This window comes from Paramormyrops kingsleyae, chromosome 1 (assembly GCF_048594095.1).
Source record: "Paramormyrops kingsleyae isolate MSU_618 chromosome 1, PKINGS_0.4, whole genome shotgun sequence".
Classification (NCBI taxonomy): Eukaryota; Metazoa; Chordata; class Actinopteri; order Osteoglossiformes; family Mormyridae; genus Paramormyrops; species Paramormyrops kingsleyae.
In genome coordinates, this window is record NC_132797.1 from 28,858,577 (window position 1) to 28,886,540 (window position 27,964).

At 48.3% G+C, this 27,964-nt stretch overlaps 1 protein-coding gene across 4 annotated transcripts in view; it reads left to right on the top strand.

Moving 5' to 3' along the window:
* The window catches only part of mpp7a (MAGUK p55 scaffold protein 7a), a 91,345-nt gene that overhangs the window by 52,390 nt on the left and 10,991 nt on the right, over window positions 1-27,964 (top strand). For 2 of the 4 annotated variants that reach the window (XM_023823539.2, XM_072713023.1), the window contains 7 exons: window positions 2,857-2,988; window positions 9,957-10,038; window positions 10,199-10,284; window positions 10,508-10,582; window positions 11,803-11,999; window positions 12,570-12,634; window positions 24,747-24,917. In XM_023823539.2, coding sequence (XP_023679307.2) covers window positions 2,857-2,988; window positions 9,957-10,038; window positions 10,199-10,284; window positions 10,508-10,582; window positions 11,803-11,999; window positions 12,570-12,634; window positions 24,747-24,917 — 808 coding nt within the window. Of the gene's footprint in view, window positions 1-2,856; window positions 2,989-9,956; window positions 10,039-10,198; window positions 10,285-10,507; window positions 10,583-11,802; window positions 12,000-12,569; window positions 12,635-16,786; window positions 16,808-16,907; window positions 16,923-17,827; window positions 17,870-24,746; window positions 24,918-27,964 lie in introns of all 4 variants that reach the window. The other 2 variants (XM_072713027.1, XM_072713021.1) reach the window with 2 other exon arrangements.

Consider the following 27,964-nt stretch of genomic DNA (forward strand, 5'->3'; position numbering starts at 1 on the left):
TCCGCTCCATCTCTCCGTACGTCCTGTTATGCGAAACCCAATCCTCCATTATTCCGGCTTGGCTAGAACATCCCGAAACGTGATCCGGCTCCAAAGGGATGCGGAGCTGCCCGCCTCCGCTTTCCTGATCTTAATTTCTTCCTCCACCTGTCAGTCTTCCCACTGTCGTCGTGTTGATTTTTTTTTTTCCCCCCTCAGGTTAAAATGGCAGGCTGTAGATAGAGGGGTGCAGATGACACAAGGAGTCCCCCTGGGAAGGTTTTCAGAGGGTCACGTTGAATCGCGTTGACGCATATGGGGGTTAAGCCAGAAATAATACCTTCACGGCCGGGCTTGTGCCGTCTGATGGGCGGCGGTGGGATGGGGGGTGTGGATTGGGGGGTGTGGGTTGTTGCCGTGGAGACATTAATCACGAGAGCGTTGCTAAATGGAGCCCTCCTTGGAAACGTGATTGCACGTTACGACCCGATGATCGATTGGCGTCTCTCTGATGTGGGGGGAGCCAGCGTTCCTTTACGACAGCTGGCTGCCATGTGGCCGTCGGTGTATCGACAGCGATGGATTTATTGCCACCGGATTCACGCCCAGCGGCTGAGCCCTGCCAATGGGAAGTGGCCAATGGGAAGTGGCCCACGTGCAGTTCCCCGGAGCTGAGTCGTTCTTTGGACCGCCTCGGGTGGACCCTGGAGCCACCCTCCTGGTTCTGAGTACTGGGGGGGTGCCCGGTGTGAGGTCCCGACAGCGTCTAGTACCACCATCCCGAAAGCTGAATTTTCCTGGGGATTCATGCGTCTCCCTTCGGCTCACAGGGAGGGATTTAGTTGCCAAGCAAAATAAATAAATAAATCTTGTTAGCAAAATCAGACGGTTAGAATATGATTTTCTGCTGAAAAAATGGGCATTTTGGGTTTTGGGCACATATGTGGCGATCAGGTGGAACCGTCAGACCGGCCCAGACAGGTCAGCCGACATGGCAAGCAAACTGTGAGCAGATGGTCGTCTTGAATGGGTGCTCTGTGCGATAGTAATGATATAACTCTCAATTACGGCGGAAACGATCCATTCATCCAGGTTTAAAGGTGTCCCCCCCCCCTTATGATCTGCACATGAGAAAACAAATTTCACCCATATTATCCTCCTTCGAAAGACTAACACTGGCAGTGATGAAAGTCCCCATTAGGGCAGCAGCCCCCCCCCACCCCCCCTCCGACTCATACACAGAAACAGGCTCAGGTTTATAGAACTCTTCTGGTGAGTTCTCACATCCCACAAAACATCTATGGTCAAGATTAAAAACAGGTTTGGATTTGGCGGAAAAAAAGATTACCAAGTGCCTCTAATTAGATGTTGGGCATGGGATGATCGGTGTCCATTTTCTGCGCGATTAAGAATCCACGTGTCCAAAGTACGACTCGCGGTTGGATTATTTTACAGAAGGCAGCGGCGAGCTTTGTGTGCTGAAATGCGACCCATTCGCTCCGGAGGAACGTCCCGGTAGCCGCCTTCGCCCATGTGCTGCCCATTACACCCTCCCGCCCACGTCCCCCATGCTGTGATTACCTTTCAGTGCTTGTGGTCCTGGGTTTTTACAAGCTGTTACCAGCTGGGCTGTTATTAGCCATGAGGGGATGTGGGACCGTGATGGCGAGGCTTTGTCGACAGGCACTATGAAGCCGGGATATCGGGCTAGACCGTGCTGGGGTTGGAGTAAGGTCAAAGGTCATCAGTACATATAGGAGGGAGGTGATGAAACAGGTGCTTTCCAGCCCAGAGGGAGCCTGGCTGATGGCAGAGGGTGCTGTGGGCACTTCACTTCCCTGCCAACCCCAACCTGAATGGGGAGGGGGTAGTCTGGAGGAGATCTGACTGTAGATTTGGGTGCCACCCACATGGTTGGTAAGATGAGAGAGCCGTGGCGACGGCCATCCATCCCGTGAAGCAGAGAAAGAAAAACAAGGCTTAACGTAGCACTGGGCTAAGACAGCTCTGGAAATATTTATGCTGTAACGTCATATTCAGTCCGGAAACGGGTATCACAGTCTGGAAGTCCCCCCCCCCCTCCGTTTTGGTGGTGGTGGTAGGGCCCCATTATTGGAGGGCCGACCAGTCTTAAGATGGATGGGAAACGGGTGTGTGCTCCTCGGGCCGGTTCTTCCCGGGCTCCCGGCACTCGCGTACTCAGCCCCGAGCATCTGGTCCTTCTTAGGAACATCTTGAGTGCCGCATGGCCGCGTGCTCCCAGCCCTCACTCAAACACGCGCCTCTGCTTTGTTTGCCTTTGTAATTCCCGCAAACATCTCTGGAAAGTGCGCTGGTGGGGGGGGGGTTGCGATAGTCCATGCCGGCTGCGGTCTCGGTAATGGCCAGGCATGCAGACAGGGCTCAACTTTCACTTGAAGGGATGCTCTAGATACTGGAAGCTCGTCTCAGCCTATGACCTGCTCCAGGTTGGGGCCTCTTGACCACCTCGTTCCCTAATGTGTTGTATAGTTCTGAAGTTGGCTTCTTGACAGATATAGGCTTGAGATGTACCATCATCTTCACTTGCCTGTCGCTTTAGACAAAAGCTTTTGCTTTATTAGGGCCCTTGATTCATGCTCCTTGAGGCCCTGAGAAAACAGGATGAATGTAGGTCCAGATACCTCTAATCATGGGGAAGACGTTACCATCTTCCTGTTATGGATGTGATGTGTTTAATTAGCGAAGACCTCCTAGGGCAGTCCAGCTTGCAGGGGGTTCTTCGATCTCTGGGGTGCTTGGGGTAGGACCGAGGGTTTTGGTAGAAGCATTGTGGGACAGGAAGGGTTGTTCTGGAGGAGAGACATAGTGACCCCTGTCCCCCCCCCCCCATGGCAGAGCCTGCTGTCAGTCCATGACACAGTGGCACAGAAGAGCTACGACCCCCAGCTGCCACCCATGCCGGACGACATAGACGAGGATGAGGACTCTGTAAAGATCATCCGGCTGGTGAAGAACAAGGAGCCTTTGGTGAGTCTGGCTGGGTTCCCGGGCCTTGCAACAGTCTTGCTTATTATCATATCATATCACATCATTTTTCAGTGTCATCTGGTGTAGCCAGTCGCAGGAACCTTCCCATGGGGATTCCTCACTTTTTCTTGAGTGTTTCTCTCCCACCCTTACAAAGACAACCAGTGGTTTGCCCATTCTTGTGTTCCTAAGTCAGTTTGATAGGAACTTTTACAGTCTAATGGCTTGTAATTTAATGCCTGTCGTTGTTTGTACCAGTTCATGGTTTTCCTGAAGTATCCCCTCTGAGATGTGGTACCTCAGATCCGGGCTCCACCCAGGTTCTTAGCCCACAGACGCAAACAGCCGTATCGGGATCTGCTGCGATTGACCCCTGTTAAAGCCTTGCGCTGTCCTTCAGCTGTAGTAAAAGTTAGTCATGTTATTGGGCCTTGCAACGCTTTCAAAACACAGTCACTATGTCCAAAGTGATTACGGGGCTCAAAGGTTAATGCTTGAGGGGGGCGGGGGGGCAGGTGATGGCCGTGTCTCTCTCTAAGGCCCCTGTGGTCAATAAGGCGGCCGTGCCACCCAAACAGACGGGGAGCTGGAAGCCACGGCCCAACATAACGCAGCCTCTCTAATTGTGGGGCAACTAACGACTGGGAAGATTCCTGTGTCTGGCTCTCCCATCACGTGAGTGCAAACAAAGCAGTAAATTCCAGAAAAACCTCGCTGAGGGCTCCCTGGCACCATGACGTTCTGCATGTGGTCAGGGACGGACCAGCACCTCGGGAAACTGGGAAGTCTGGGGCCTCCCTTCCCGTCACGACCCAACATTCCGCCGTCTGTCGGCGTTTGTCAACTGTGTGTTGCACGACTACCCCAGGTCCTCAGGACAGCCCCACAGCGGAATGTCCACCTCGGATGATCTGACCTCACTATGCCTCTGAATCCTGCCGCCGAGGGCCGGCCTGTTCATGTCCAGTCTGGGAAAATAATGGAAACATTAGACTGTCAATGCAGCTCTGAAGTCGGAGTCAAAGTTCCCGCTGGTGTTTTCACGGAGTCTCCCTGCTGTAGCCCCTGATGGAGCACACTTCTCTCTCGCTGACGGAAAAATTAGTCTTGATGTGCCCTTTAACTCACAATTCACCTCAATCAGTCTGAGATTTTCGAAGTTGACATCATAACGAGCCCACAATAGCAAAACGCCGTAATTTTTATTTTTCTTTTCCACTCAGAGGGTATAGCCTTGGATATTTTGGCTCTGTCTTTAGTGCGGGGGAGGGGGTGGGAGGGGAGCCTCACCGTGACTCATCCATTACCTTAATGGTGATTGGTCAAGCGGGCCTTGCTCAGTAGCGCTGATTAATTGCTGTCGTTTTTTAGGCCACGATTCCTAGCCGTATGTCTGTGATCCGAAAAAGCTTTAAGCTCCGTGATCTTTCCCCCAAGTCCTCCTCTCCTGCCTGAAAGCAGAATCGCGTCATTTATTAGCTCGGATGTCAGTGAAATTATATAATTACGTTTTGGGTTCAGAGCAAGGGGCCGTGTATTTTTATTAATGAAATATTGCTGGGGTTTGGCTAAGGATGGATAGAGGTAGCGATTCTTCCCTGTCGGGCTGCTAAGGCTGACTTATCACTTTTGTTAGATACGGGATTATCAGTCTAACCCCAAAGGGGAAAAACTGAGATGGGACTGATGTGACATGTTTTTAGGACATGTTGTGTTGACAAAACGATGGTGGTTATGATTTAAAGGTGTGGAGTTTTACACGCTGCCCAGGATCGCCTGTATCTGTGTATGATGTATGTGTATCGCATTTCTCGCTGTGGATAGACCGAGTGAACAGCGGCACGTGTGACCACATCCTGCCTAAATAAAGTGTGCTGTTAGCCGGGCCGGCTAACGCTTTACAACATTGCAGTGGAAATAGCCTCAGTCCAGCACCGGTTCTTGGATGGGAGCATAAGAGGGGTCATAATTTATGTTGAGGGGCCAACTTTATCATTAGCCAATGATACTTTTTGAATTAGTGATAAGGAAGGGGGCTCTCCGGAGGCCAATCAGGTGTGGTCAGAATCAGAAAGGTCTGTAATGGCTAAGTGTAGGGCTTTGTTTTGGTTGGTGTACCTCAGTATAACACAACATGTAAGACAATTTTAAGGCGACAGATATGTACAAATGAAATTTTGCGCATATTTTTACACTCACATACATTGTCCACCTACTAGCAGAAGCAGCATGGGATTGAATAAGGGGTGAAATAAATAAATTAGGGATGTTAGTATACAGGAGTGATGCTTGGAAGTGTTGTAGGATCACATGACTAAAGTGTCTTTGGAGGGAAGAGCCTTCGATGCCCTTAGGAACTGCCCTCTCCACGCTGGAATTGTGGCGAGGAGCTCTGTCTGCCACCCGATGGCGGGTTTTTGAACAACACTTAAGTTATTATTGATTTCTTGCGTGAGTGTTTGACCCTGGAAGAGATGCGATGACATTTTCGGGATCTGGGCACTTCGCCCGGACCTTGCCCATCATCTGCGGCATGCTCGTGGGGCAGTTGCCTGGCTGTTGGTATGACGCCTAGTTTGGGTGTGCGGAGCCTTCCGGAAAAGCGCCAGACGACAGGATAAGTGGGCCGAGGACTGGTTTGTGTTGACAGTAAGCAGGGTACTGGTTTTGTTTGACTGGGGGGACTAGGGGAATTGGCACTGACTGAACTCAGCAGGCTGGGAGTTTAGGTGTATGGAAAACTCTATTGTCATTTGCCCTTGCGCTCACAAACACCCCCCCCCTCCCAGGCACCCACAAATTCTCAGGCCTGTGATCGTTATTTCCTATTGTGATCCTGATTGGCTGAGATGGATGTTTTTGACGTGGACACGTCACCATCTTGGGGACTTATTGGTGACGGCTGTTGCGGGGCACGTGAAGCACACACGTGCTTGCAGGAATCCCCATCTCATGCCGGCAAGGCGTGCAGCCAGATATGTTTTTACAAGCGCCACGCGATCACCGGACTTCTGCAAAGCCCCCGCGGCGACCAGAGAAATTAATCGGGGACTCCACTCTCTCGTCCCTGCTTTTTATTACCAGTACCTGGCAGCCTTTCGCACGAATTTCCTCATAATTATCATGATAATGAGCTGCAATTTTCTTTTTTATCATAATACTTGTTAATTATAGCCAAGGTTAGAACTCAGGTTATGGAAATAGTGGGGAAACTCTAGAAGAGATTTTATTAGTTGTAATATATAGTTGTTTAATAAAACAGGTTGTTGGTGGGGCGAGGGGGTCAGGCTACATGTCAGCCGTCCATAACGACACCCCCATGGAATGAACTTATAAAAATCATTTAGCTGAAAACGCTCTGCTTTCTGCTCCATGATTCTCTCCTAGCAGAGATAATCACGCCTCTCCAGCTGTCCGCTCCCTAAGGTTCCCCATATGCAGCCTTGGGTTTTTCACCTATGGAATTTCAGGATATCCTAAAATAATAACTTAAAAATGTGATGGCTCATTTTATAGTCATTTTTTGTTATTGGCCCAACATTCAGTAACTTAGGTAGGTGTAAATGAAGATGCATTTGTGGGCAATTTTTTATTTTGGGGTTTCAGGGCATTTTTGTCCTCCCATTAAGAACATCTGGGTAGAAGAATGTTGGAGTGAATTTGCTCCTCCTTTCGGAAAGCTTATCACCACCATGACACTTCACCACTAAATATTTGTGACAAAACAAGTGCTGTTCAGGCTGTTGTCTTTGCCTTCCTCAGTCCAGAGGGAAGAATGTTCATGTGACGTCCCCACATACAGTACACTGCCCCCTGCTGGTATGGGAACGGGCTCCGCCGGGTCAGTCTCCATGCTCTGGAGCAGTCTGATCAGTTATGGACCAGCCAGTAAGAGTCCAGTGTCAGGTGTGAGGGACTCAGGTCTTGTTTCATACAGGAGACTGAGGCTGTTGAATTTGCAGAGTCTGTCCTGATTTTCCTCTACCTGTGTGAGCGTTTATGTGTTTTCCTCTCCACTTTTGGACCATCTTTGGGGGAAAAATCTGCTGTTGGATAATAAAACTCGAAAACAATTTGTTGGAACATCCGCACTAGGTTTTTTTGTTGTTTAAATAGGGTAGTCATTTTTAAGGCGGAAAATGGTGAGGATGTGAGAGGCCAGAAAGATCTGTCTGTCGTGTGTATTTATACACACATACATAGACATCTTGTATCTGCAGGGACAGATAAGTTACAGGATTGCTCGTCCAGACACTCGTCACGGGATGCACACAGACTCAACCACCTCCTCTTGCTCCCTGCTCTCTCAGTTCAGTCAGAAAATATGAGAAGTGTCAGCCATTTGTCATTGAGCACTTATGTGCCACGTCCCCTCCCACTGTACCTGTAGCATTTCCACAGAACTGCGATCTGATAAAGATGAATGTTGCTCTGATTCTCAATCGCACTGAGGAGATTAAGATATTGAATTTTGGCCGGGCCTAAAATAACAATCAGAAGCCTTTATGTGCTCTTCAACACAGTTACGGTTCTCCAAGTGCTACGTACATATGGACCTGATCATGCTGCCCCAGATAGCATTACGGATGAGTAATTGAATTCTGTGCTTAAAAGTACTCTTAAAGTACTCTTCCATAAAGAGGGTTGTTTGTTCTCTATTGGTTTTTGAGAACCTGGTGGTTTTATGTGATGTGTATTTTTAGGATCACTTTGGAGCTAGAACTCCGTAGTTCCTGGTGGGGAAACAAAGGTTTTCACTCCCCTCCCCTCCTGTTTGCATGTCTTCATGAGAACCATGGGGCAAACTGGCCTCTTAGAGAAACAACTACGCTTGTAATTATGAGCCTACTATGACTCGTGGCTGGGACTCGCATTTGTCAAATGTCGGTCATGTACTAGAAGTTTCATTTCGGCTACCACCAAGTTCATCAAGAGCATCAGTGTTGTTTGGCCTGCCGTGCTTCATTTGGTCTACAACACCCCACTTAGGCAAAGGATGCTCAAGTGGTCTGTCAAGGTAGTTGCTGGTCACCCATGCTACCCAACCCTCCCCTCATGTGTTTTGGGGCAGAAAACTGCTTCCAGGTACCCTCAAGTGGTAAGAGATGGCTGTCAACCAAATCTGGGTGCCAGTGAGCACTGCAAGTTGGCCCTTGTTGCCCCACCCCCCACGCCCCAAGAGCTGGTGGGGACCAAGGATTTTACTTCCCTCCTGTTTTGGTCAAGCGACATTAAGTTTCCTGTTGCTTGGAGTCAATAGCACAACCTTGGCTTTGGTTGGAAATAGAAGGGGGAGGGGGTTGTGTGGGAGTCGGAAATCCACACCTACCTGTATTTCCAAGGAGCTGGACATTTGTGTGAGAGAGAGAGAGGGAGAGAGACCTCCAGAAAGCTGATTTGTGCCTGGGGAGTAGTGCGAGATGTGTTAGAGTTTCCCCACGTGGGCAACTTGAGGTTTAATGATGTAGTGACAACATACACCAGGTCAAGAGTTGGGGGGGGGGGGGGGGTGGCTCCAGGGGGGGTGGTTTCTGAAACTGGGTCTGATTGATTGGGTGGCAGGAAGACTGATTGAGCAAGAGGGATATGAAGTCCTCGTTACTTCAACAGCTTCTGTTGAGTGCAGGCAGGGGTTTCCTGCCCTACCAGTCATCACCTCTTAATTCTTGGAGCCGACGGCTGGGGTCTGGGGGGACTGGTTGCTCACGGTTGAGGAGCTACTCCTGGCCGTAGGATCCCAGATTCTGAATCTGGATGTGTGATTTGAGTGCCAGCCCATCATACCTCTCAGCCGACTCCCAGGAGTGTAGCCAGATCCTGCTCCTCTGAGACCGCCAACGTGCCAAGAGCTTTTGAGAAGTCTCCCTCATTGTTTACTCTTCCTGTATCGCTTTACACCCCCCATTACTTCTCTGCAGTCTTAATTGGGGCAGCTTGATTCCAAATTGCCTTGCTGTTTCTATCTCCTTTTAATCATGGCCTGATGCCCCAGTTAGGGGGGGGCACCATTGTTTATGGGTTTTTCAGGCAGGCCAGTGTGACCAGCCTTCATCCAATACTCCCTTCCAGGGAAAGGTGACTGTTTGACTATTGCTGAGGGGGGGGGGGGGGGGTCTCCTAAACCACACTCTGCCCCCCAGCTGCATGCAGTGGTGTATTTATTTCTCTCTTCTCTTTGCTTTCAGCTGATTAATTTAATCCTCGTCTTCTGATGGCTCTCCATTTTGACCTGGCCAGCTGCTTGAAGTTATCTTTAGAGTCTGAGCCCAAAGGGGAGGTCTGACAGGTGCCCCCTCCCGCTTGATTCCCCCTCCCCCCCCAGCGGAGGTCTTGCCCTCCTCATTCACCCTAATAACTCAATTAGCTGCAGTTCCCGCCTCTTTGTCCCCGAGCCAAGCGGTCGCTGAGCTTTCCATCAGAAGCTTCTCTTTAATTTGTCACCCGTTTAAAAAGACCTTGAGGCAAGTGATTAGATGTGACCAACAGGGAGTTTAATGATATCAATTAAGTCGTTTTAGCTCTGTCTGTCTGAGACTCTACATAAACCAGGTAGCCATCCCCCCCTCCTCCCCAAGGCCTCTGTTTTGGCTCTGCTGATTCACAGGCTTGGCAGGTGAACCTTCCAGAATGGTTGATAGCTTGGCTGCATGACGCAAGCCGCCGGAGGTGAAATGAAGTCACACTGTTATTAGTCTCTTGTCTGCGGCTCCATCCTTGTTCATACTTCATCACCTTCTTGATTGTTCAAAAGCTCCGTTAGGCTGTCGTGTTGGGGGAGGAGGCTAGATCCTTTTCCAGCCACTGTCTAAATGTTTCTTTATCCATCTGTCAAATTGATTGGCTCATGATGAGCATGATTTCTCAGGTCTTTGTGCCTTGTGCTTCCTGGCTTGAAGGTCATGGTAACTTTTTAAATTGTAAGCTGTGATGTCAGTGTGTTTCCCCCCCTCCCTCTCTTCTTGCCCCAGGGGGCCACAATAAAAAGGGACGAGTGCACAGGAGCCATTGTCGTAGCCCGGATAATGAGGGGCGGCGCAGCTGACAGAAGTGGTAAGTAAACCCTGAAGAGAGAGTTAAGGGTCTTCAGATTGATTCATTTCTCCTAACCAGCTTTATGTTTGTGGTAAAATCATACAGATCTTCTATGTTGTCCTGTTTCTATCTCATCTGTGTTCACTGACTCTGCTTCCCGGTTGTCCCTGCCAAAAAGGTCTGATCCACGTAGGGGATGAGCTCAAGGAAGTCAATGGAATTCCGGTGGACGACAAGAAGCCGGAGGAGATCATCCACATTCTGGTACACACCCATGGTTCAGGGAAGCAGTCTCCCTGCTTCTCGTCTTTTCTCCATGTGGTCTTCCTACGTCCAAATTCCCTTTGACCAGAGTAGTCCTGCCCTGATAACTGCTGGTGAAAAACAACATTGCTTTTTATGGGTCTCTCTTGTTGATATTTATGCCAAATCAGGGAGAATTAATCATAGCTCTTCTTTCCCTCTGTCCCCCCACCCCCACTTTTAGGCTCAGTCCCAGGGGGCCATCACTTTCAAAATAATACCAGGCATCAAGGAGGACGCCCAGGACCGGCAGCCTAAGGTGAGTCCTGCTGCAGAGATTATATTGATTGTGTTACACACGCATGTGCTTCTTATTGGCTGGAATGCAGGTTACTCTCCTACTCACTAGTCCCGGGGCCCCAACTGCGAATAGGCTGCCTTATTTCCTGGGGAAAGTGATCCTATCCCCCCCCCCCCCCCCCCCCCTTCGGCCATTGCTTTCAGGGTTGGGGTGCCTGCCAGTTTGCCAAGGGTTGAGCAATGATGGTGAGGCTTGCGGTCTGTGACCTTTGTGATGGCCACCTGTGTGTGTATCTGTGGCCGGGCGGTGGAGTGGGGCTCCTCCATGTGTCCGTGCTTTTCACCTGTGACACACCTCACTAAAGCATAGATCCAGCAGTTAGAATAGAGAAAACAATGTGTGTGTTTGCGTGCCTTCCTGTTGTCAGGGCTCCATTGCTTGTCTGTTTTTAGTTAGATTTCTGCATTTGCAGATTTTTCGCCCGCCCTTTGTGACACAGCCCCCCTCCTTGCTTTCAGCACACTTTTTGTACAATAAATACCAGGTTTGCATGTAGAAGCAGGACGGGCAGCTTTCAGTAGGAATCTATCACCGCTTTCAGCTGTTCGCTGTCGCCGCACACCCAAACAAATCATCCCCCCCCCCACCCACCCCCCAACAACCCCAATTCCAGCCGGATCTCGGCACGTGGCAGATGTGGCCCCATGAGTCCTTGAAATAAACCATCCTGAGTCCCCCCACCCCTCCCCCCCCACCCCCATCTCCATCTTGGGGCTGCTGGCAGCCGAATACCCCGTAATTCACCATGACAGCTCTGTCTGAGCGCGCTGTACACTGTTACCGTCAATGTTTTTGTTTGTCCCCCGCGCTGCCTGGATTCATCAACCTTCTGCAATGCCTCGGGTTCGGAAAAATCCGGAAAAGTGGGCCAAAGCGGAGCTCTCGGATCGGGAAATGTTATCCCGCGTCGCCGTGAATCGTGGTCTGATTCCATTTCCGAATCCTGGAGACTCGAGGTGGAATGAGGCAGCAGTGAATGCTTTAGCTGATACTGTCCCCGTTAATCACACTCGATGGAAGGTAAAACAGTCCGGGAGTAGGGGTTCCCCGACCTGCCGCTGGGCATCAGGCTGCCGCAGGCATCCGGTGTCCTCCAGTCATGCCTTGATGTCACTGTGGCCCAGCAAAGGCGATCCTCCTCAAATCATTGCACTGGCATCTCTCTCGCTGTCCTCCAGATGTTCGTCAAATCCCTCTTCGACTTTGACCCCAGTGAGGACAAAGCCATCCCTTGCAAAGAGGCCGGCCTGGCATTCAAGAAGGGAGATGTGCTTCAGATCATGAGTCAAGATGACGCCACCTGGTGGCAGGCCAGGCATGAGGGCGATGCCAACCCCCGTGCTGGCCTCATCCCCTCCAAGCAGTTTCAGGAAAGGTGAGCTTCCAGGGGATACATCTGCTTTCCTCGACGCTGTCCATCTGGGGGGTCAACCAGCTCCTCAGAAACAAGGGCAGTCTGGACCGTGTCCCCCTCCCCCCCCCCCCCCCCCCATTACATGTCCAGGCCAACCTGATGCTGTTTGACTCCTGACAATAAGAGTGATGAGTCTACTAGCATCGCTGCCAAAATACTTTGGATTTCCGTGCGCGTCTGGCCTGGAATGAGTAATGACAGAAAATGATAGCGCTGGTACTGGTCCACTTTGGACACGGCGCGTATGGAAAAGAGGTGCGTCGGTGGCGAGTTTCGGGCCGTCCGCTGATGTGCAATGCAGAGCTCGGGGGCCGGGGCGAGGTCTTGGCACCAAATGGGGCCCGAAACCTCAAAGCCGGCAGATTTATTTCAGGGGCCTTTGAATAGGAGGCATTGTGTTGGTGTCCGACTCCCCGCTTTTCATGGATATTTAAGAACATTCTCGGTATGGTGGCAGAAACGTGTTTATTAATCCCAGGCGGGCTGTGAAAGCTTGATGGTTTTATTGTGGTTCTCTTACTCTTCCTGCAGGAGGTTTGCACTTCGCCGGCCGGGAGTCCTCGCCCAGCCCCAGAAGGTCTCCAACCGAAGATCATGTAAGCTCGTGTGTCATGTGACGCAGGTGCTAAATTCCCAGGGTAACCGGTGCTCCCCAGTGTAGCAGGTGCTGCGGCACGGAGAATGTGTCAACACACCTGCTAAGCGGATAAATGGTCAATACTACTTTCATCTTAAACGCTATATTTACTCCGCTATACTTATTTGAGTAACTTTTGGAAAATCTACTTTTAGTATACCTGCAATAAGAAATGTGTACTACTTCGTTACATTAGCCTTCATCTATCTCCCGACTCGCTGCTTCTTCCTGGATCTCTCACATTTTGATGTCTGCCTCACCAGTGGAATTCAGCCATCTATTTTTCCCCAAACCACGCCCTGCAGCCACCTTAAGGGCAAACCGCACCCAAGATTAATTTCATTGGATAACAGTATTTGAGTGCTAATCCAAACTGTAGGGTGATTCTGTCTCGCAGTCCCGCTTTCATCTTTTGAGGGAAAGCCGGGTTTCTGTCCGACAAAGAAAGGTACTGCATCTCAGAATAACTCGATTTAATTAGCAGTAAATACTAATTCAGCTCAGATATGGAAGATAGGGTTAGCACATGATTTAATTTGGGATTTATGTGGTATGTACAGATTTAATGCCTTACCACCAGATCCAATGATGTTAGTCTGACTAGCAAATTTTATGCAGAAATTCAGATGATGCTACACAAGATACAGTCGCTATTGTCAGTTAATTAATTTTTTTCAGTATATTTCTTTAAACAAACAATGCAAGTAACTTGGAGTATTCCTGAATTTAGGGAACATAGCAAAAATGTTTTTTTTCTTCTGAAACAAAAGATCTGAGATCATCAAGAGAAAAACTGCTAATGAAACCCACATTTATTTATTTAAAGAATCACTTAAAATTCTGACATTGTAATGTCATCGAAGGCTAACGTCAGGTTTCCCTGACCATTTATTATCCTTCGGGCTGCAAAGAGTAGCATCCATCTTCCTGCTGCTAAGCCTGTCTCCCACATTAGCGATACAGTTCATATCCAAAGACCCAGAAAAGCAGTCCAGGCCTGAAATTCCGCGACAGAACATTTAGGCCTCTTCACTTTACACTCAGACTTATGGTTTGTGGGTCTAGAAGCTGTGATTTGCATCCTGCGATCTTTTCCCGTTGATGGAGAACGGCCATGTGACCCAACACGGGTGTGATGCCCCCCCCCCCCCCCCGAAATGAGGCTGATCCCATCTTGGTGCATTAATATTTTACGGAGAGCCTGGAATTGTGATGTCACGATTTGGGGCTCATGTTGCTCCAGTGAAAAAGAGGAGGATTAGGATCTTTTTTGTGAAAGCAAAAGGATCCTAGACCAACCGGCTGGAACCGTGTTCCTGGTGCCCTCGGACTTTGGTTCAGGATCCACAATATCCCCGAGTGCCTTTGTTGTTTTTTTATGTATCACAATGATATCAGCTGGACATTAGGCCTTGTGAGTGGTGTTCATTTGGCCTACAATGCACCTGGCCTTGCTACCAAAGAGATCAGCCATGGCTTGGTGTAATGTAACACCTGTCAGGCGAGGGGCCCTTTTGCTTTGCGTCTGTCACCATAAATTCAGCAGCTAAGCAGATGGAAGGTTCCGGCGGTAGCCACATTGGCCCTCCGGGTCCCAAATCAGCGGGGGGCTGACATTCCAGCAGGAGGGTGACATAACAGCACCCTCCCTGTGGGCTTGTTCCTGGCAGCAGGAAACGTCCTAGTTACAGTGGCTGATGGAGCAGGACGGCTGATCCCAGACCAGTCCACCTTCGTGCGGGAGTGCAGTGAATGCCATAGGCGTTACACTGGTGTGTAAGTGGCCTTCAGTCCACTGTGATATTAATGAGACGGATCAGCCCCAATCCATCTTCTGAACATTACCAAGAACTGCGGTATGCTAACAGTAGCTGGGTCATTAAAAAGAAATACGGGAATCATTTAGTTATACACAATATTAATGAGGCTGAGTGTTCCCGAAAATTGATGAATGATTTCTCTGAACGTCAACGTAGAGCAGAAGCAGACTTGTGCTTCTAAAACTGGTGCACTGGAAATATATTTTAGAAACTCAGCAGAGGCAAAGTTTACCAGTAAAAAGCACCAAATTTTACAATTCCTAACCTGAAAGTATTTAATTGCAAAATAATAAAACTCTTCCTGTAGCAATGGAAACACTTCTGTTTGCATAAAAAATTAGCAGATCAAAGCTGCTGATATTTTTCGGATTCTGTTTCTGCCCCATTGGCTTGAACCTTCTCCTATGAGGTTTTTAAAATACAGATCTTTAACGTGTAATGTGGTGCTGTGAGGGGGCATCATGGCACGGCAGGCTGCTCAGTGACGTGAGGGGGCATCATGGCACGGCAGGCTGAAAGGTCAGTTATCTGACCACAGGAGTCCTGTCTGACCTCCTCCTCTACTGCATGTTAATGTATAAAACTATTTGTCAAATTTTCAGCTATTTTAGCATCATTTTCAACCAAAACCTGAACTGACCAAGTGTTCATTTAGTAAAGGAAAGCAAACCTTTCTGACTGAAGCTTTTAAGGATATACAGTGGTCTTCAGGTGACTCAGTCCGGTGGGGTTTAATGCAGATAGATGGTTCCTTGAGTTATGAGCCATCCACCACCTTCCCTGTCAGTCCACTACGGTGTATAACTAGACTGCTTCTAAGACCAGTGATTGGAGGATACCATCCTTATCTGATGGAGGATTTAAACTGATTTGTAGGGATCAAGTAACCTGCTGGCAAACACCTCAGAGAAGTTCCACTTTGCCCTGGGGAAGGAGGCCTGACCTGCCCGGGTACTGTTGTCTTTCCTGGACCATGACTTCTGTGGTCATCCAAAATCCAAGACGAGCTTTAAAATCACTATAGTCACCAGGAGGTCTTAGCGGTGCTGTGGTCTGCTGTTCCGGTTCAGAGAATAGCAGTCGGGTGTGCAAATCCTTCCCTTTGCGGAGTGTAAACTGTTATCAGATGGAGTCATATTCCGACGCTGGTTTGTGCGAGAACCTGGGCCGTAGACGGTGCAGTCGAGCGGATCGATAAATGTAAAAGTCCCGTTTTAATGTCATCTGGAAAAAGTCGGCTCATCTTGGAAACCAGTTAGCATTTTATTCAAGCAGAGGCTACTCCAATAAAAAACCCATCTGTTCTTCGGCCAAAGGAGGAGTGACATCAGTCCGTAACTTTATTTCGTCAACAAAGTGATGGAGGGTCATCCTTCAGCTTCTTCTGTAACGAATGGCGTTTCAAATGCTCCTCGGATGTCCTTCAGCCTAAACGTTCTTTTAATTTTGAATCCGACGTGCCCTTTATCAGTGCATATGGGAAGAGGTGACAAAGTTGGATTAAGGCCTTACTGTCTTAGGCGACCCCTTCCAAACTGGACCTCTGACGATCCCTGCTCCAAAAGATGGTGGTACTGTTATCCAGATGTGAAGAGGTCGTGAACTCTACATGCTTGACTCCTTGAGAGAAGTGATTCCATGATGTATTTTTTAAAGGTGGGGGGCATAAGAGGGGCCATAATTCTTAGAGGCTAATACATACTGTATTACCCAATGAAACAGTGAGTGACAGGGAAAGGAACACTTTGGAAACCAATTAGCTTTCAACTGTGGCCAGTGGCAATGCCCCTGGATCCATCCCTACTCATTAAGCTTCAGGATACCTGATTGGACTAAATCACACACGGGGCGCTAACATGTGCTTCTCATCCTCTACTCACCCCCCACCCTCCCCTGTTGCCTGAGATGCATCTGTGGGCCTGTCAATGATTTGGGGGCCATGTGACTCATGAGTGTACTGTTGTAATGCTTTCTTCGCCCTATTTGCCCTTCATTCTGTAATGCTTTTCTATAAGGTACAATCTTTGCGTGTCCTTGTGTATCTGTGTCATCAGTCTCTATTATATTGGCAAAAAATAAGGATTTCTGACGCACATTGAAATCTGAGTTTTTTCCTTTCGATTCCCAAAAGTAACAATTGTCGAAATAGTAGAGAGAAAGAAATCTTTAATCTGTTTTTCCCCACATCAATGGTGTATTTGCAGAGGAGTATTGTTTTCATCACTATTTCACGTAAGATTTTAACAGTCTGTTTTCTATCTGTTCCTGTTTTTCTCTCTCGCTTTTCTAAGATGATGTGGCTGTTGAATGTGGTAGGTTGTTCTTCTGTCCACTCTAGTCACTCCTTAATATTCATTTCCATGCAAAATATTAACAATTTCTCCCCCATTGTGCTTTTTCATATGCTGCCAGCGGAGGAAGTTGAAGGTACACTAACCGCCGCCCTCTTACTAGCAAGGGATCATATGCATGGCCTGTCATTGGCTGGGCTCATTTAGTCTAGACAGTGAAGCTTTTTGCTGATTGGTTCCAGTAGTAGCCATTGTAGTGTAGTCTGTCTGTCTGTCTGTCTGTCTGTTGGAATGCCGATTGTGCCAATAGCTTGGGCACATAATCTCTGCCCAGTGTTTGTCTTGCCATCTAATAGATGTACGCAGGTTCCTATTGGCCTGCATGACATGCAAAGTCAAATTACAGCCCGACACATGGATCAGTATTCAATCTTCTACTACAGTGTTTCTGGGGGACCCCAGACAGTCCATGTTTCTACTCCTTCCCAGCTCCCGGCACACCATGTACCAGGTATTCTGTGTTTTTGATTGGCTGGGAGCTGGGAGGCAGCAAAAATGTGGACTGCCTAGGGGTCCCCAAGGACTGGACTAAGAAACACCGGTGTGCCGTGAAGCCCGCAGGCAGGTTGTTTACCATGACGTCTGCCCGGTTAGGGGAGCAGCCATGTCTCGGCCGTGTAACCCAGAGTATGGACGCCACTTGATGACAGGTCGTGACATTAGTGGGAGGAGGTCGGGGGTCATGGCTTGTGGCCATACTGATCCTGCATTTGCTGGCACTAACCCTGACATTACTTCCCATTCTTCACTTTAATGCTAATAACTGTTGGGGCGGGACTGATAGGGCCCTCAGAAGAGGACAGGGGTCTAAGTGTCTGTCTGTGTCTGTCTGTGTGTGTGTGTGTGTGTGTGTGTGTGTGTGTGTCCATTCTTCTGTGTGTCAGTGTATGTGTGTGTGATTTAACTTTGCTTATCATGTCTAGTCTATTAACTGGTGTGTTTCTTTTCCTGCTGCCGTGTTCCTCTTCTGTCATTAACCAGAAGAGACTGACAACGGCATCTATGTAAGCGGATTCCAAATAGGTGAGACTCTTGCTTTTCGATGTGTCCCCTGCCCCCGCCCCCCCTCCAATTCTACCCCCCTAAACCCCTGGCAGTGCTGATGCTGAGCTGTCCCTTGATGTGGCCAGACCTTTGTGCCCTGTTCCGCTTTGACCCCCCAGAGCTTCCATATTGGCAAAGAGAGATCCCTCTTGCCTGATTTGTTCAACTATTGGTCCACATTAATAAACCAGCAGTGACTATTTCTGACATTAAAAGCTCTTCAGAATCTGTTTAATGTTCAACCCAACATTGTCAGTCTTCTGCATGGAGAATGTCATTTCTAAGAGATCAGGCTTTTATTTATTGTTATTTCGTTTTTTTTTTTTTCTTTTCTTAACTTACGCCCCCACTCTAAATAAATTATATAGGTCACAGTTGTACACTTATCCATTTAGACATCTGGATGTTTTACTGGAGTAATTGAGGTTAAGTACCTCGCACATGGGTCCAACAGCAGACTCACTCCGGGGATTTGACCCTATAACCTTCTGGTAGAGGCCAGTGCTGTAAGTATTGCCAAGTTGACCAGATGGAAGCTGAGAATATGACTGGGCTACATGGCTGGGGTCATAAAAAATATGGGAGTCTCATGAGTGATCTGCTCACATGTGTTTTCTTGGTTGATTCTAATGGTCTGTTGCCCTCATCCCTTTGTGCAGAGCTTTGATCATCCGGGGAAGATTACCCCAAAGGGGGGAGAGTTTTGGTTTTAACATAGACGATGCCCCTTTTGCAATGACTTCACTTTCGAAAATCGTGGCAGTTTCCCTTTGTTTTGTCCCTCCGATGGTACATCTGTATCCACCCCCTTCGAGGACCTGGCACAAGCCCCGTCTTCCAGCCGCTTGCTTCTGACATCGTTCCCAGAGAGCCTCACGTTATCAGCGGCTTCAAGCAGTGCTCGCTAGCTACTTGTCACCGTCTCCGTTTTTAATAGGTTGCCCGGTATCTTGGCTTCTGGCGACAGTCCTGCACACGATCCACACGCCCCTGCGGCGCAAACTCTGAGTTCTTCACCAGTGTCTGGTGTGATGTCGTCGAGTTGGGGCAGCCTTCAAACGCAGAGCCATTACCTCTGCCAGCGGCCGGATGGTGACCCCTCTCCCATAATCCCCCCGACCTCCGCTGTTTCTCTTTCCCGGCCAAGCTGGCCCCCGACTCCACAAAATGGCTAGCTTCATTAGTGCGCCCCCTGTGGCTTCCAGGCCCAGGAGAACTCATAAAAACCGAACCCTCGGAAAGCCCTTGCGTTGTACTATGCATTCACCCGCCAGCTCCACTTGGGCCACTGTCCATGGCCCCAGCATGGGTGAAGACCGAGGCCACTCTCAAGAGGTCCTCATAACGTGCGGTCGGCTGGCCAGGCCATGTTCTACGTGTTTTTTTCCTCCTCTTAATGCCTTCTAGGGAGAGGATTTGGGAGTATTTACCTGCACCCTCTACCCCCCCACCTTGCTCAGATTCTTCCCTGATGTAGTCTTCAACGTGTCAGATGTGCCGAGGAGAGCTGTAGACCTAAGATGCCTTGTTTGGATCATTCTAAAACATCCTGAGTATAGCAGAGAATGAAAAACCCCTGGTTGCAGTGGGATTGTTGTAAAAAGAAGCAGCTCCTGAGATTTATCAGGCTGCTGTCGCAGAATCAGCCTGTGGGGGGCAGTGAGGGCTGGCATCCAGACTGTACCTAGACCTTCTGCCTCGGATCGGGAGTCTGAGCCATGCCGCCACGGTTCTTTCGGTGAGCAGAATCCTCCCCGAACGACCCGAATGACAGACTGGGAAAACCAGAGCCGGGAATAAGCCTGGGAAAGGGATCAGGCCCTAAATCCAGTTAGGTGCACGTTGTTATGGAAAAATGGGGAGACGTGAAGGGAGAGGAAAAAAAAAATAAAAACAAGTCGTTTTTTGTGCAAAGCCAGATTATTAAATCAGGCCCCAGGTTGTGACTGTGGATAATTTAGCTTTAGACAACCTTTCTGCTCTTTGGTAAAACAATTTAAATTTAAGTATAGTGGGAATAGTGTTTTCTGAGTAAAAATGATTTGTTAAAATTCTTCTCTTTTTTTGGGCTCGTCAAGTAATCTGTTTTGTCAAGACGGTGAAATGTTTTCAATTTGCAGAGCCCTTGTTGCTGTTGACGGCAGCGGTATCGGCACCACTTTGTCTCGAGTCGCGGGACTGCGGGTCAGGTGACCGCGATTGTTTGTATTGATTCGTTCCACCTGTGCGCTGGCCCTGGCTTTTGTGTATTTTGGATTGTTCCGCTTTCGCCTCGACGACGGTAACCCAGACCGGAGCCTCATCCGTTTGTCTGCGCCAAGCGCCGGCACGGCACACTGCCGACGGGTGCCGTGTTTGTGTTTTGCTTCTCGTTTGTTCATTTGTTTACCCCAAAGGTCTCTTGTTGCCACCCCCCTCCCCACCACAAATTGTGTCCATCCCTGAAAAAGGAGTTTTGGAAATAAAATTTCAAGCTGCACTGCCTTGACCGCATTACGTTATTCTCCAGCCTTTTTCTCTCAGTGTGTTAATTCTTTGTTTAATTAGGTTCTGTTAACAGGATTAGATGTGACCCTTGCTGATGCAGACTCCATATGGGTGAGATTTACATGTATTTATTTATCGAGACCTGCGCACTATCTTGGAGCCAAAGGCGCACGACGACGCCAGCGGTGACAGAGGTGTTTTCACCATGATGTGACAGACCGTTGTCATCAAGGGTGTTGGGAATGATTTACTTTTAGGGTGTGTTTGTGTGTGTGTGCATGTTTTTTTTTAGGAGCAAGGCATGGGAAGGTGTGGATTTTTGCCAGCAACGTGCCACCCCAGGGCGGGGGGGAGGATGTACAGGAAAATCAGTCGACTGGTTAAGCAACATATAGACTGCCGATGGCTGAGACGGACTACGTCCAGCCCCGAGATCCCTGGCGCACTTCCCTGTACCGGTGGGGGGGGGGGTTCACCGCCCCCCCCCCCCCCCCCACCTTGTGAATTTGGCAGTTTTCAGGCTAGACATTCCTGAGCCTTGAAGAGCTTGGGGACGAGGGGGAAGCGGAAAAACAAACATCATTTGATAAAAAACCGGCGTGTCTTGTCCGGGCGGCCTGAATACTATTCCGTTCGAGACGGGGGCCATTCTCCACAACAGCGCACTTTCTAGAAATCTCTCAGAAAGTGCCCCCCCTGCAAGCTTAAAGCACATTTGTGATCTCTCTCCCCAGTGTGACATCGCCTTTAATTTCTCTTGTCTGAAGGGTGGAAAAAATAGTATTAAAAACAAAAACGGAATCGTCAGATCTTTATATGCCCCCCCTGGGCGGAAACAGAGTTACCCATAAAGCATTGCAGAGCTAGCACAGTCCTGAGGGTTTGGTTAAACGCCTCTCACCGCACAATGATCTGCCCTGGGGCAGCTTTCCCCCCGGATACGATCACCAGCCATACGGCGGACGGGGCGCCTGGGGTAGGAACCTCATTAAAGCCCCTCCTGCACCCTCACCCCCCTTCCCTTTAAGCTGTCCTGCAGATGTCGCACAGCTCCAGAGTTCAAGGAGCAGAGGTTGATGAGCAATGGATGTACCGACCACTCGCTGCCTGTCAGAATTGCAGTGTGCGTAGACCACGAGGAACGACCTTTTAATGAAAGCTGGTTGTGGTACTACAGAAATGGGGGTCACACAAAGAGGCTCTGTCACCACCCCCCGCTTTTGTCCAGTCAGGGCTTCAGTGATCCAGAGGGGTATGTGTAACACGCACACAGATACATAGACACAGGTAGACAGACAGACGGACAGCTGGGGCCGGATCAGCACATGCCGCCCTGCAGACATGTGGCAGCCGTCCTTTAATTCCATCATTTAATTCCCTTATTCTCAGGGAGGCACACAGGGACAGCAAAGCTTGGGAGATCAGCACTGGTGGCTTTTAAGTTTTTCTCCTTGATCCTACAAAATCATTGGAGTTGTGCGGCTGACAGTTTGGGGAATCGCTCCTCTGTTTGTAATCTCAGTCTCCGCCGAGGGATTATATAATTGGCACGCGTAATGGGGGAGGTTTTAATGCGTCCCACATTTTGCAGCTGCATGATTGCAGACGAAGTGTTGCAGCGTTAAGCGCGCACAAGGCAAGTGTGCCGAGCTCTCCTGATATGTCCTGCAGGGGCCGGTTTGTTGTTTCTGGGGCCACACTCAAAAATCACTTTGTGTTTGTAGTGGCTGTTTGTAGCCAAAAGGGGGCTCCATACTTGAGCATGGTTTGAATGGTGGTAAACACCACATTCGTGTTGTTAAACTTCAGGGATGACATCCTTGTCAGTATTCACCCCCTTGAAAGTCGGTGTCTGTTGCAGTCTGTAACCAATGACACTTGTACCAGGTCTACTACAGTTGTCTTATTCATCTGTTTCCACATTAGTACTATCCAGCCCAAACCAACGGCTTTCCCTGTACTTGGTCTGCTCACCAGGCATGCACCCTCATCCCCTCTCAACATGTTGAGCATCTGTGCGCTTCCGGCCTAATCGTTCTCACACGGCTCGTTTTCCCATGCGCCTCTGTGCTTCATGAGTCTTTGCAAACAGGAAGGTGGGTGAGTGGGTGGTATTTGTGGTTCCTGGAGGCCCAAGGGAAGTCCCTCCTCCACAATCACATCCTCAGCCTTCCGTGTTGATGCTGGACATGAATGCACTGGAAATTGGTCCTGGAAACCACAAGATGATGGCACGCATGACACCTGAGGAACCTTGTTTGGCTCTTGTGCCAGCCGCCTCAATTACCGAAGTTCTACCGAGATGGTTGAGCCTCTTATGGATGCTGCTTCAAAACGGCTGACAGTTAAGGCTGGGGGAACAGATTCCCCAGGCAGGAGGTCTTGTTTTGTCCTGTTATCACATGACCTCCTCATTCTTCGTCTCCTCGTTCCTCCTCCTCGTTTATCTCTGTAGACCCAAAACCAGAACCACACATAGCTCAGATTCTCCCTAATCCAACACCTGTGTGGCTTTTATTAACAGGCCATCCGAAGACTGCCCCCACCTCCCCACCGCCTTCTGTTGAATGGTTCGTACCCAGACGTATGAGTTCCATGACTAAGGCGAGTCCAAAAGTTGAGTCATTTCATTCTGGATCGAATTAATTTTCACCCCTCGGTTTAATTTTGCCTCAATCAGTGCTGTAGATCGCTTCCAACCGTATCTTTGATTTCTTTCTTTTTTTGCCCCATGAGGGGTGGTTTTGTATTTGGATGGAACTGCCTGGAAGTGTTTAAGTGATTCGGAAGGGATGAGATTATATAGCCCCCCCAAGCCAGCCACCCTTAGTTGGGGAAGAACAATTTGTATTGACTGCTTGCAGCTGGTAGGAGTTAATGAAATCCCGTGCACCTGTCCCACTTGCAAAACAAAGAGATTTACCCTGACATAGTCAATGAACCCCTGATGCCGATGTCGTGTTCCTCTGAGTTTGTAAACCTATCGGATTTATGCAAATCGGACAAGTGGGGGCCCTCTATTCTGGGAATGTTTATGTGGACTTGCCGTCTTCATGTTTTTTTTTCCCCCCATTTCTGTTTACAAACGATTTAAGGTTTTCCAGGTCATGCCGTCACAGAGAGATCAAGTCCGGTTTTCGTGAAAAAGCCCATTATGGACCTTGCATGATGCTATCCGTTTCAGTCCAATGATGTGATGCAATTGCCTTCAGAATCAGGATGTCTGAGCTGCATGTCTGGCTAAGTAAAGCCACAATGGGAATTATGTTGTTGTTGTTATTATTGTTATTATTATTATCATTATTATTATTATTGTGGTTATAGCTATTCATATAACAACTTTAGTTGCCTTGGCTATTGCTTTTATCTAGACTGACTTACAATTGGCTGGGTGAGTCACTTTCTCCAGGGATACTCCTGCAGGGTTTGGTGGGACTCAAGCCTACATCCTCCTGTATGTAAGCCCATGTCCGCAGCATCTGGGCTAAATGCTACTCCTTGGTCATGGTGGGGGGGTGGTGGTGGTTTCTTTCAGATTCATTAGTTATGCCTTGTCGGCCATCTGCACACTGCTGGCGGTTTCCCCGTGTCGTGGAAAATATTGAGATGGTCCAATTCCTTCCAGCCCCTGATTTTCATACTGCCTTAATCTTGCATAGGCATCTCGCGTCATATTCCCGAGTTCGTTAATCACTGTAGGAAAAGCCCTGCCTCCTCATGCTCTTTGTGGATAATGAGGCGTTTTGGATTTTCGTTTTAAGTCGCATCTGTCCTGGGTATGAAGCTGCAGTCTTTGAATGACATGGCTCCTTTTAATACTCCTACTTATCATTTAAACTAGGTTCCTGGTTTTTTTTTCCCTTTTTTTTGCTGAAAAAGAGGGGTTCGTCCTGAACAGCTATCGGGCATGAAAGGAATCGCTAATCAGCCCAAACAAATGGCTAAATGTTCACTCTCAGTCAAATGGACACTCTTTCTACAGAAAGAACCTTTTTGAAAGGAAAAAGGAATCACAGTGAAGCCATTTAGCCAGAGTCTTTGGTGGTACATCCATGTAGCAGGGAATTTTAATGCTTAAATGAAACCTTTTCTCTAATTTGTACTGGACCAAAGCAAAGCCAGTAGGCTTAGAGTAGAACTTGGGACAGCTACGCGGTGTACAAATTATGTCAGTTGGATGGATATATTACAGATTCATGACATAAATAGTCATAATCATTTGAGGGATTATGTAATGACCTTTTTTATATTGTTGAGAATATATTAAAAATGGACTGGTCTTAAACGTATATCATTACTTGCTCGGTGAAAGTTGTCAACAAGCATTACATTAAATCTGCCGGTGCTGAAGTCTCCCTCATTTTTGCAGCCAGCCTTCGACGAAGCTTCCGCCTGAGCAGGAAGGACCGCAAGACCAACAAGTCTATGTACGAGTGTAAAAAGAGTGACCAGTATGACACGGCTGACGTACCCACCTACGAGGAAGTCACTACCTACTGCCGCCCGCCCAGTGGCCGGCACAGGCTGGTAGTTCTTGTCGGTGAGTGTCAATTATGGACCCAGTATGGGTCCTTGGGGAACCCCACCACATTTCCTCCTTTTGCTAAGCTGTGAAGATCAGCATGGTAAGATCACCAGCCCTGTCTCTGCCAGCAGGGATCTTGATAGAATCAGAGCTTGGCCTGGAGGCTCAAAGCTTTGTTGTTTTCTTACCGTTATACCTATGTTTGTTTTTCCAAATGAAGTTGTACAGCTCATTCCGAAGCTCAGTGCAGCTGGAAATACTTTGTAGCATTTGCTTTTAAACATAGATGTTTTTTTTGTTGTCATGAGTTGGAATATGTGTTAGATTTAATTATTTGAGAAGAATCCTGGTGATGCTGCAAGGAGCCGAAGCTATTTTTACTTACCAGTTAAATCCTTCAAAAGCCGACATAACGTTACGGCGAAAATAAGCGAACCCTAGGCATTCTATACCACAAATACCACCTACTCGCCTACCTTCCTGAAATTAATATCATTAGTACTATAAAAGTATGTTGAATACCATATATTTGAAAAATTAACATGAAGTGAAATAAGATGAAAAGTCAGAGAGTTCGGGCATGTGTGGAGATGTTATTTCTCCACTAGGTTCCCTTGCTAGTCTCCAGTAGCTCATGGACTTCGTCATACACTGTTTGTCGTTTGGAGCATTTAATTTACACATTTTCCTGCCAGCATGTCAGGCTGAGAAAGGGATGTCCCTCCCACAGGGACTCCTGTCACCCTAATGTAAATACACTTGGCTAAATTGTACAGTTTGGGGGATTCCTTGGGTTTCTTTCAGACGCAGTGAAGTGGAGAGGCGAGGAATGATCTGTTTAATGTTTTTCTGTCCCCTGCTTCGCTGTCCATAGAGCCAGTTTTGGTTTGAGAGCCTGTTTTTAATGGCCAGGTAACAAACAGGTCAGGGTGAAAGGTGCTGTGGTCAGCCCTTCGTCCCAGCTTGCCTGGGTGTTCTCTGTCTAACTTGGCCTCTTGCCCTCCTCTTCGGGTCAGTCGTTGTACCTCTCCTCTGTTTACTGTAGGGTGTACGTTCATCAAGATGGGTGGTGTGATACCCTCCAGAATCTCACTACACCTTCTATTTGAATTTCAAGATTTTTTCTAGAATTAGAATGTTATTGTCGAGAGGAATGATTTGAAGTAGCTGATCGTCTTGTTTAAGTAATCGGTATATATCAGAGTATTGATGTATGTGCACCTGTCTCAAATACTCTAAACTCACTCTTATAGCATGCGGGGTGGCTTTGGCTTGAGCATGGTTATGGTTTGGCCTTGACCAGACCAATTCCAAATGTAGAACCTGATGCCGGCACATGTTTGTGGGTGGGGAGGCTGCACTTCCTTTATTGGTCCTCAGAGGCGGTGGTGGCGATTGATCTGGTCACCGTTTAGCTGGGAAGCTGTTAAGTCAGAGTGTTGGAGGCTGTTTCCCTAATGAGGGTGCTAATGCGGTCTGACGTTTTTACAGGTGCCGGTTTAATTCAGGGACTCATGAGCACGGTATTAAATTCCTGTAGGGTCAGAAGAGTGGGACAGAAAACATCGCACAATAAGAAGCGTAATTAGGGAATTGTGGAAAAACGTTTTCATTGGTGTTCAAGATTTTAGAGCGTTAGCAGCTGCTTTTGAGTGAGGGACAGCAGAACCGGGGCCGAGCGACGTTGCCTGGATCCTGACCTTGTCCATCAATCGTCACGGCTTGCTTATTTGTTAACAGTAGTTCGGGCCACAATTTCAATCTAATTTTGTATCATGGATGCTCGATAGGCACTAAGGGAGCTTTAAGAAATCCCCAGTGATATCAGCACCTATCCTTTAGTTGCAACTAAAGCACACAAGGAATCTCATTTCCCTTCCCTTCCTCGAAGCTCGACGCAAATTCCTCGTTGTCTTTTATCACAGATCCGAAATCAACTCCGTTTCCTCATCTTAATAAATCATATTTAGGTCTCGCAGAAAGTTTTTTTTTTTTTTTTTCTCCCCCCCCTCCCCTTCTTGATTAATTTACCGTCTTCACGTTGACACGCTCAGCTTCTGAAAAGCCGGGCTCAATTTGCGAGCCAGAGCTGCCGCCATTGGTCAGTTTTATTATGGAAAAATCAATAAATCTGCCTGGTATAGATTGCCCAGTAATTTACGACAGAGGAGTTAGGAGCTGGAGAAATAGTATGGGGGGGGGGGGGTTGTTTGTTTGATTGCAACAAATAAACCATTCCCGTGGAGAAAAGGACAAGTCATGCCCCCCACCCAGTTAGACCAGTGACACCAATGTGGAGGGGTTTGGGAATACCAGTAAAACACTGGTTTTGGGGCTTCTTTAGCTTATTCTTCACAGATTCCCCTTAATATAGAGACGTAGCCTGTTCCTTCAGGGTATCGTGAGCACAAGGAGCAAGCATGTTGTGTAGTCATACTGAACCATCCATCCGGCTCTTCACCCTTTAAAGATGGAGGCATCGGGCACTGTTGATGGATGTCAGATGGGTTTCTGTCCTTCGTAAAACAATATGGCTGTCTGGAGTGCAAAGGTCACATGTAAGGGTGCCAGGGTTCGTGTTTTGGAAATTCCGCCGTGCTCTGGAGCCGCAGACGAATCAATATTGCATTACTCGTTCTTTTAGTGGCAGTGATGGAAAACACAGCTGCCCTCTGGGATGTGGGGGAGGGGGGGGGGGTTGTCGAGTTTTCAAGCTGCGTCTTTTGAACAGTCAAGGAACGGAGCTTGTCTGATACTGACCTGCTTTTTTTTTTTTAAGACATTTCCACCGCTTCTTGGACAGCAGTGTTTGCAGTAATGTGCATGTGGGATTATGAAGGCTTCCAGGAAAGGTGTGGGGCTATATTCACACCAGAGTCAGGGTGTGTGGGGGGGTGCCCCCCATGAGGGCCCTGTGTGCCCTGGCACCTTTGTGGGGCCTTTGTTCTGCTGCTTTGAAGTGCATTTACATTATTTACATTTTATTTATTTATCATGCCCTTTTATCCAAAGTGGCATTCGTTTTTGTGAATGTACAGTCAGCCAGTCCATGGAGCAATTAA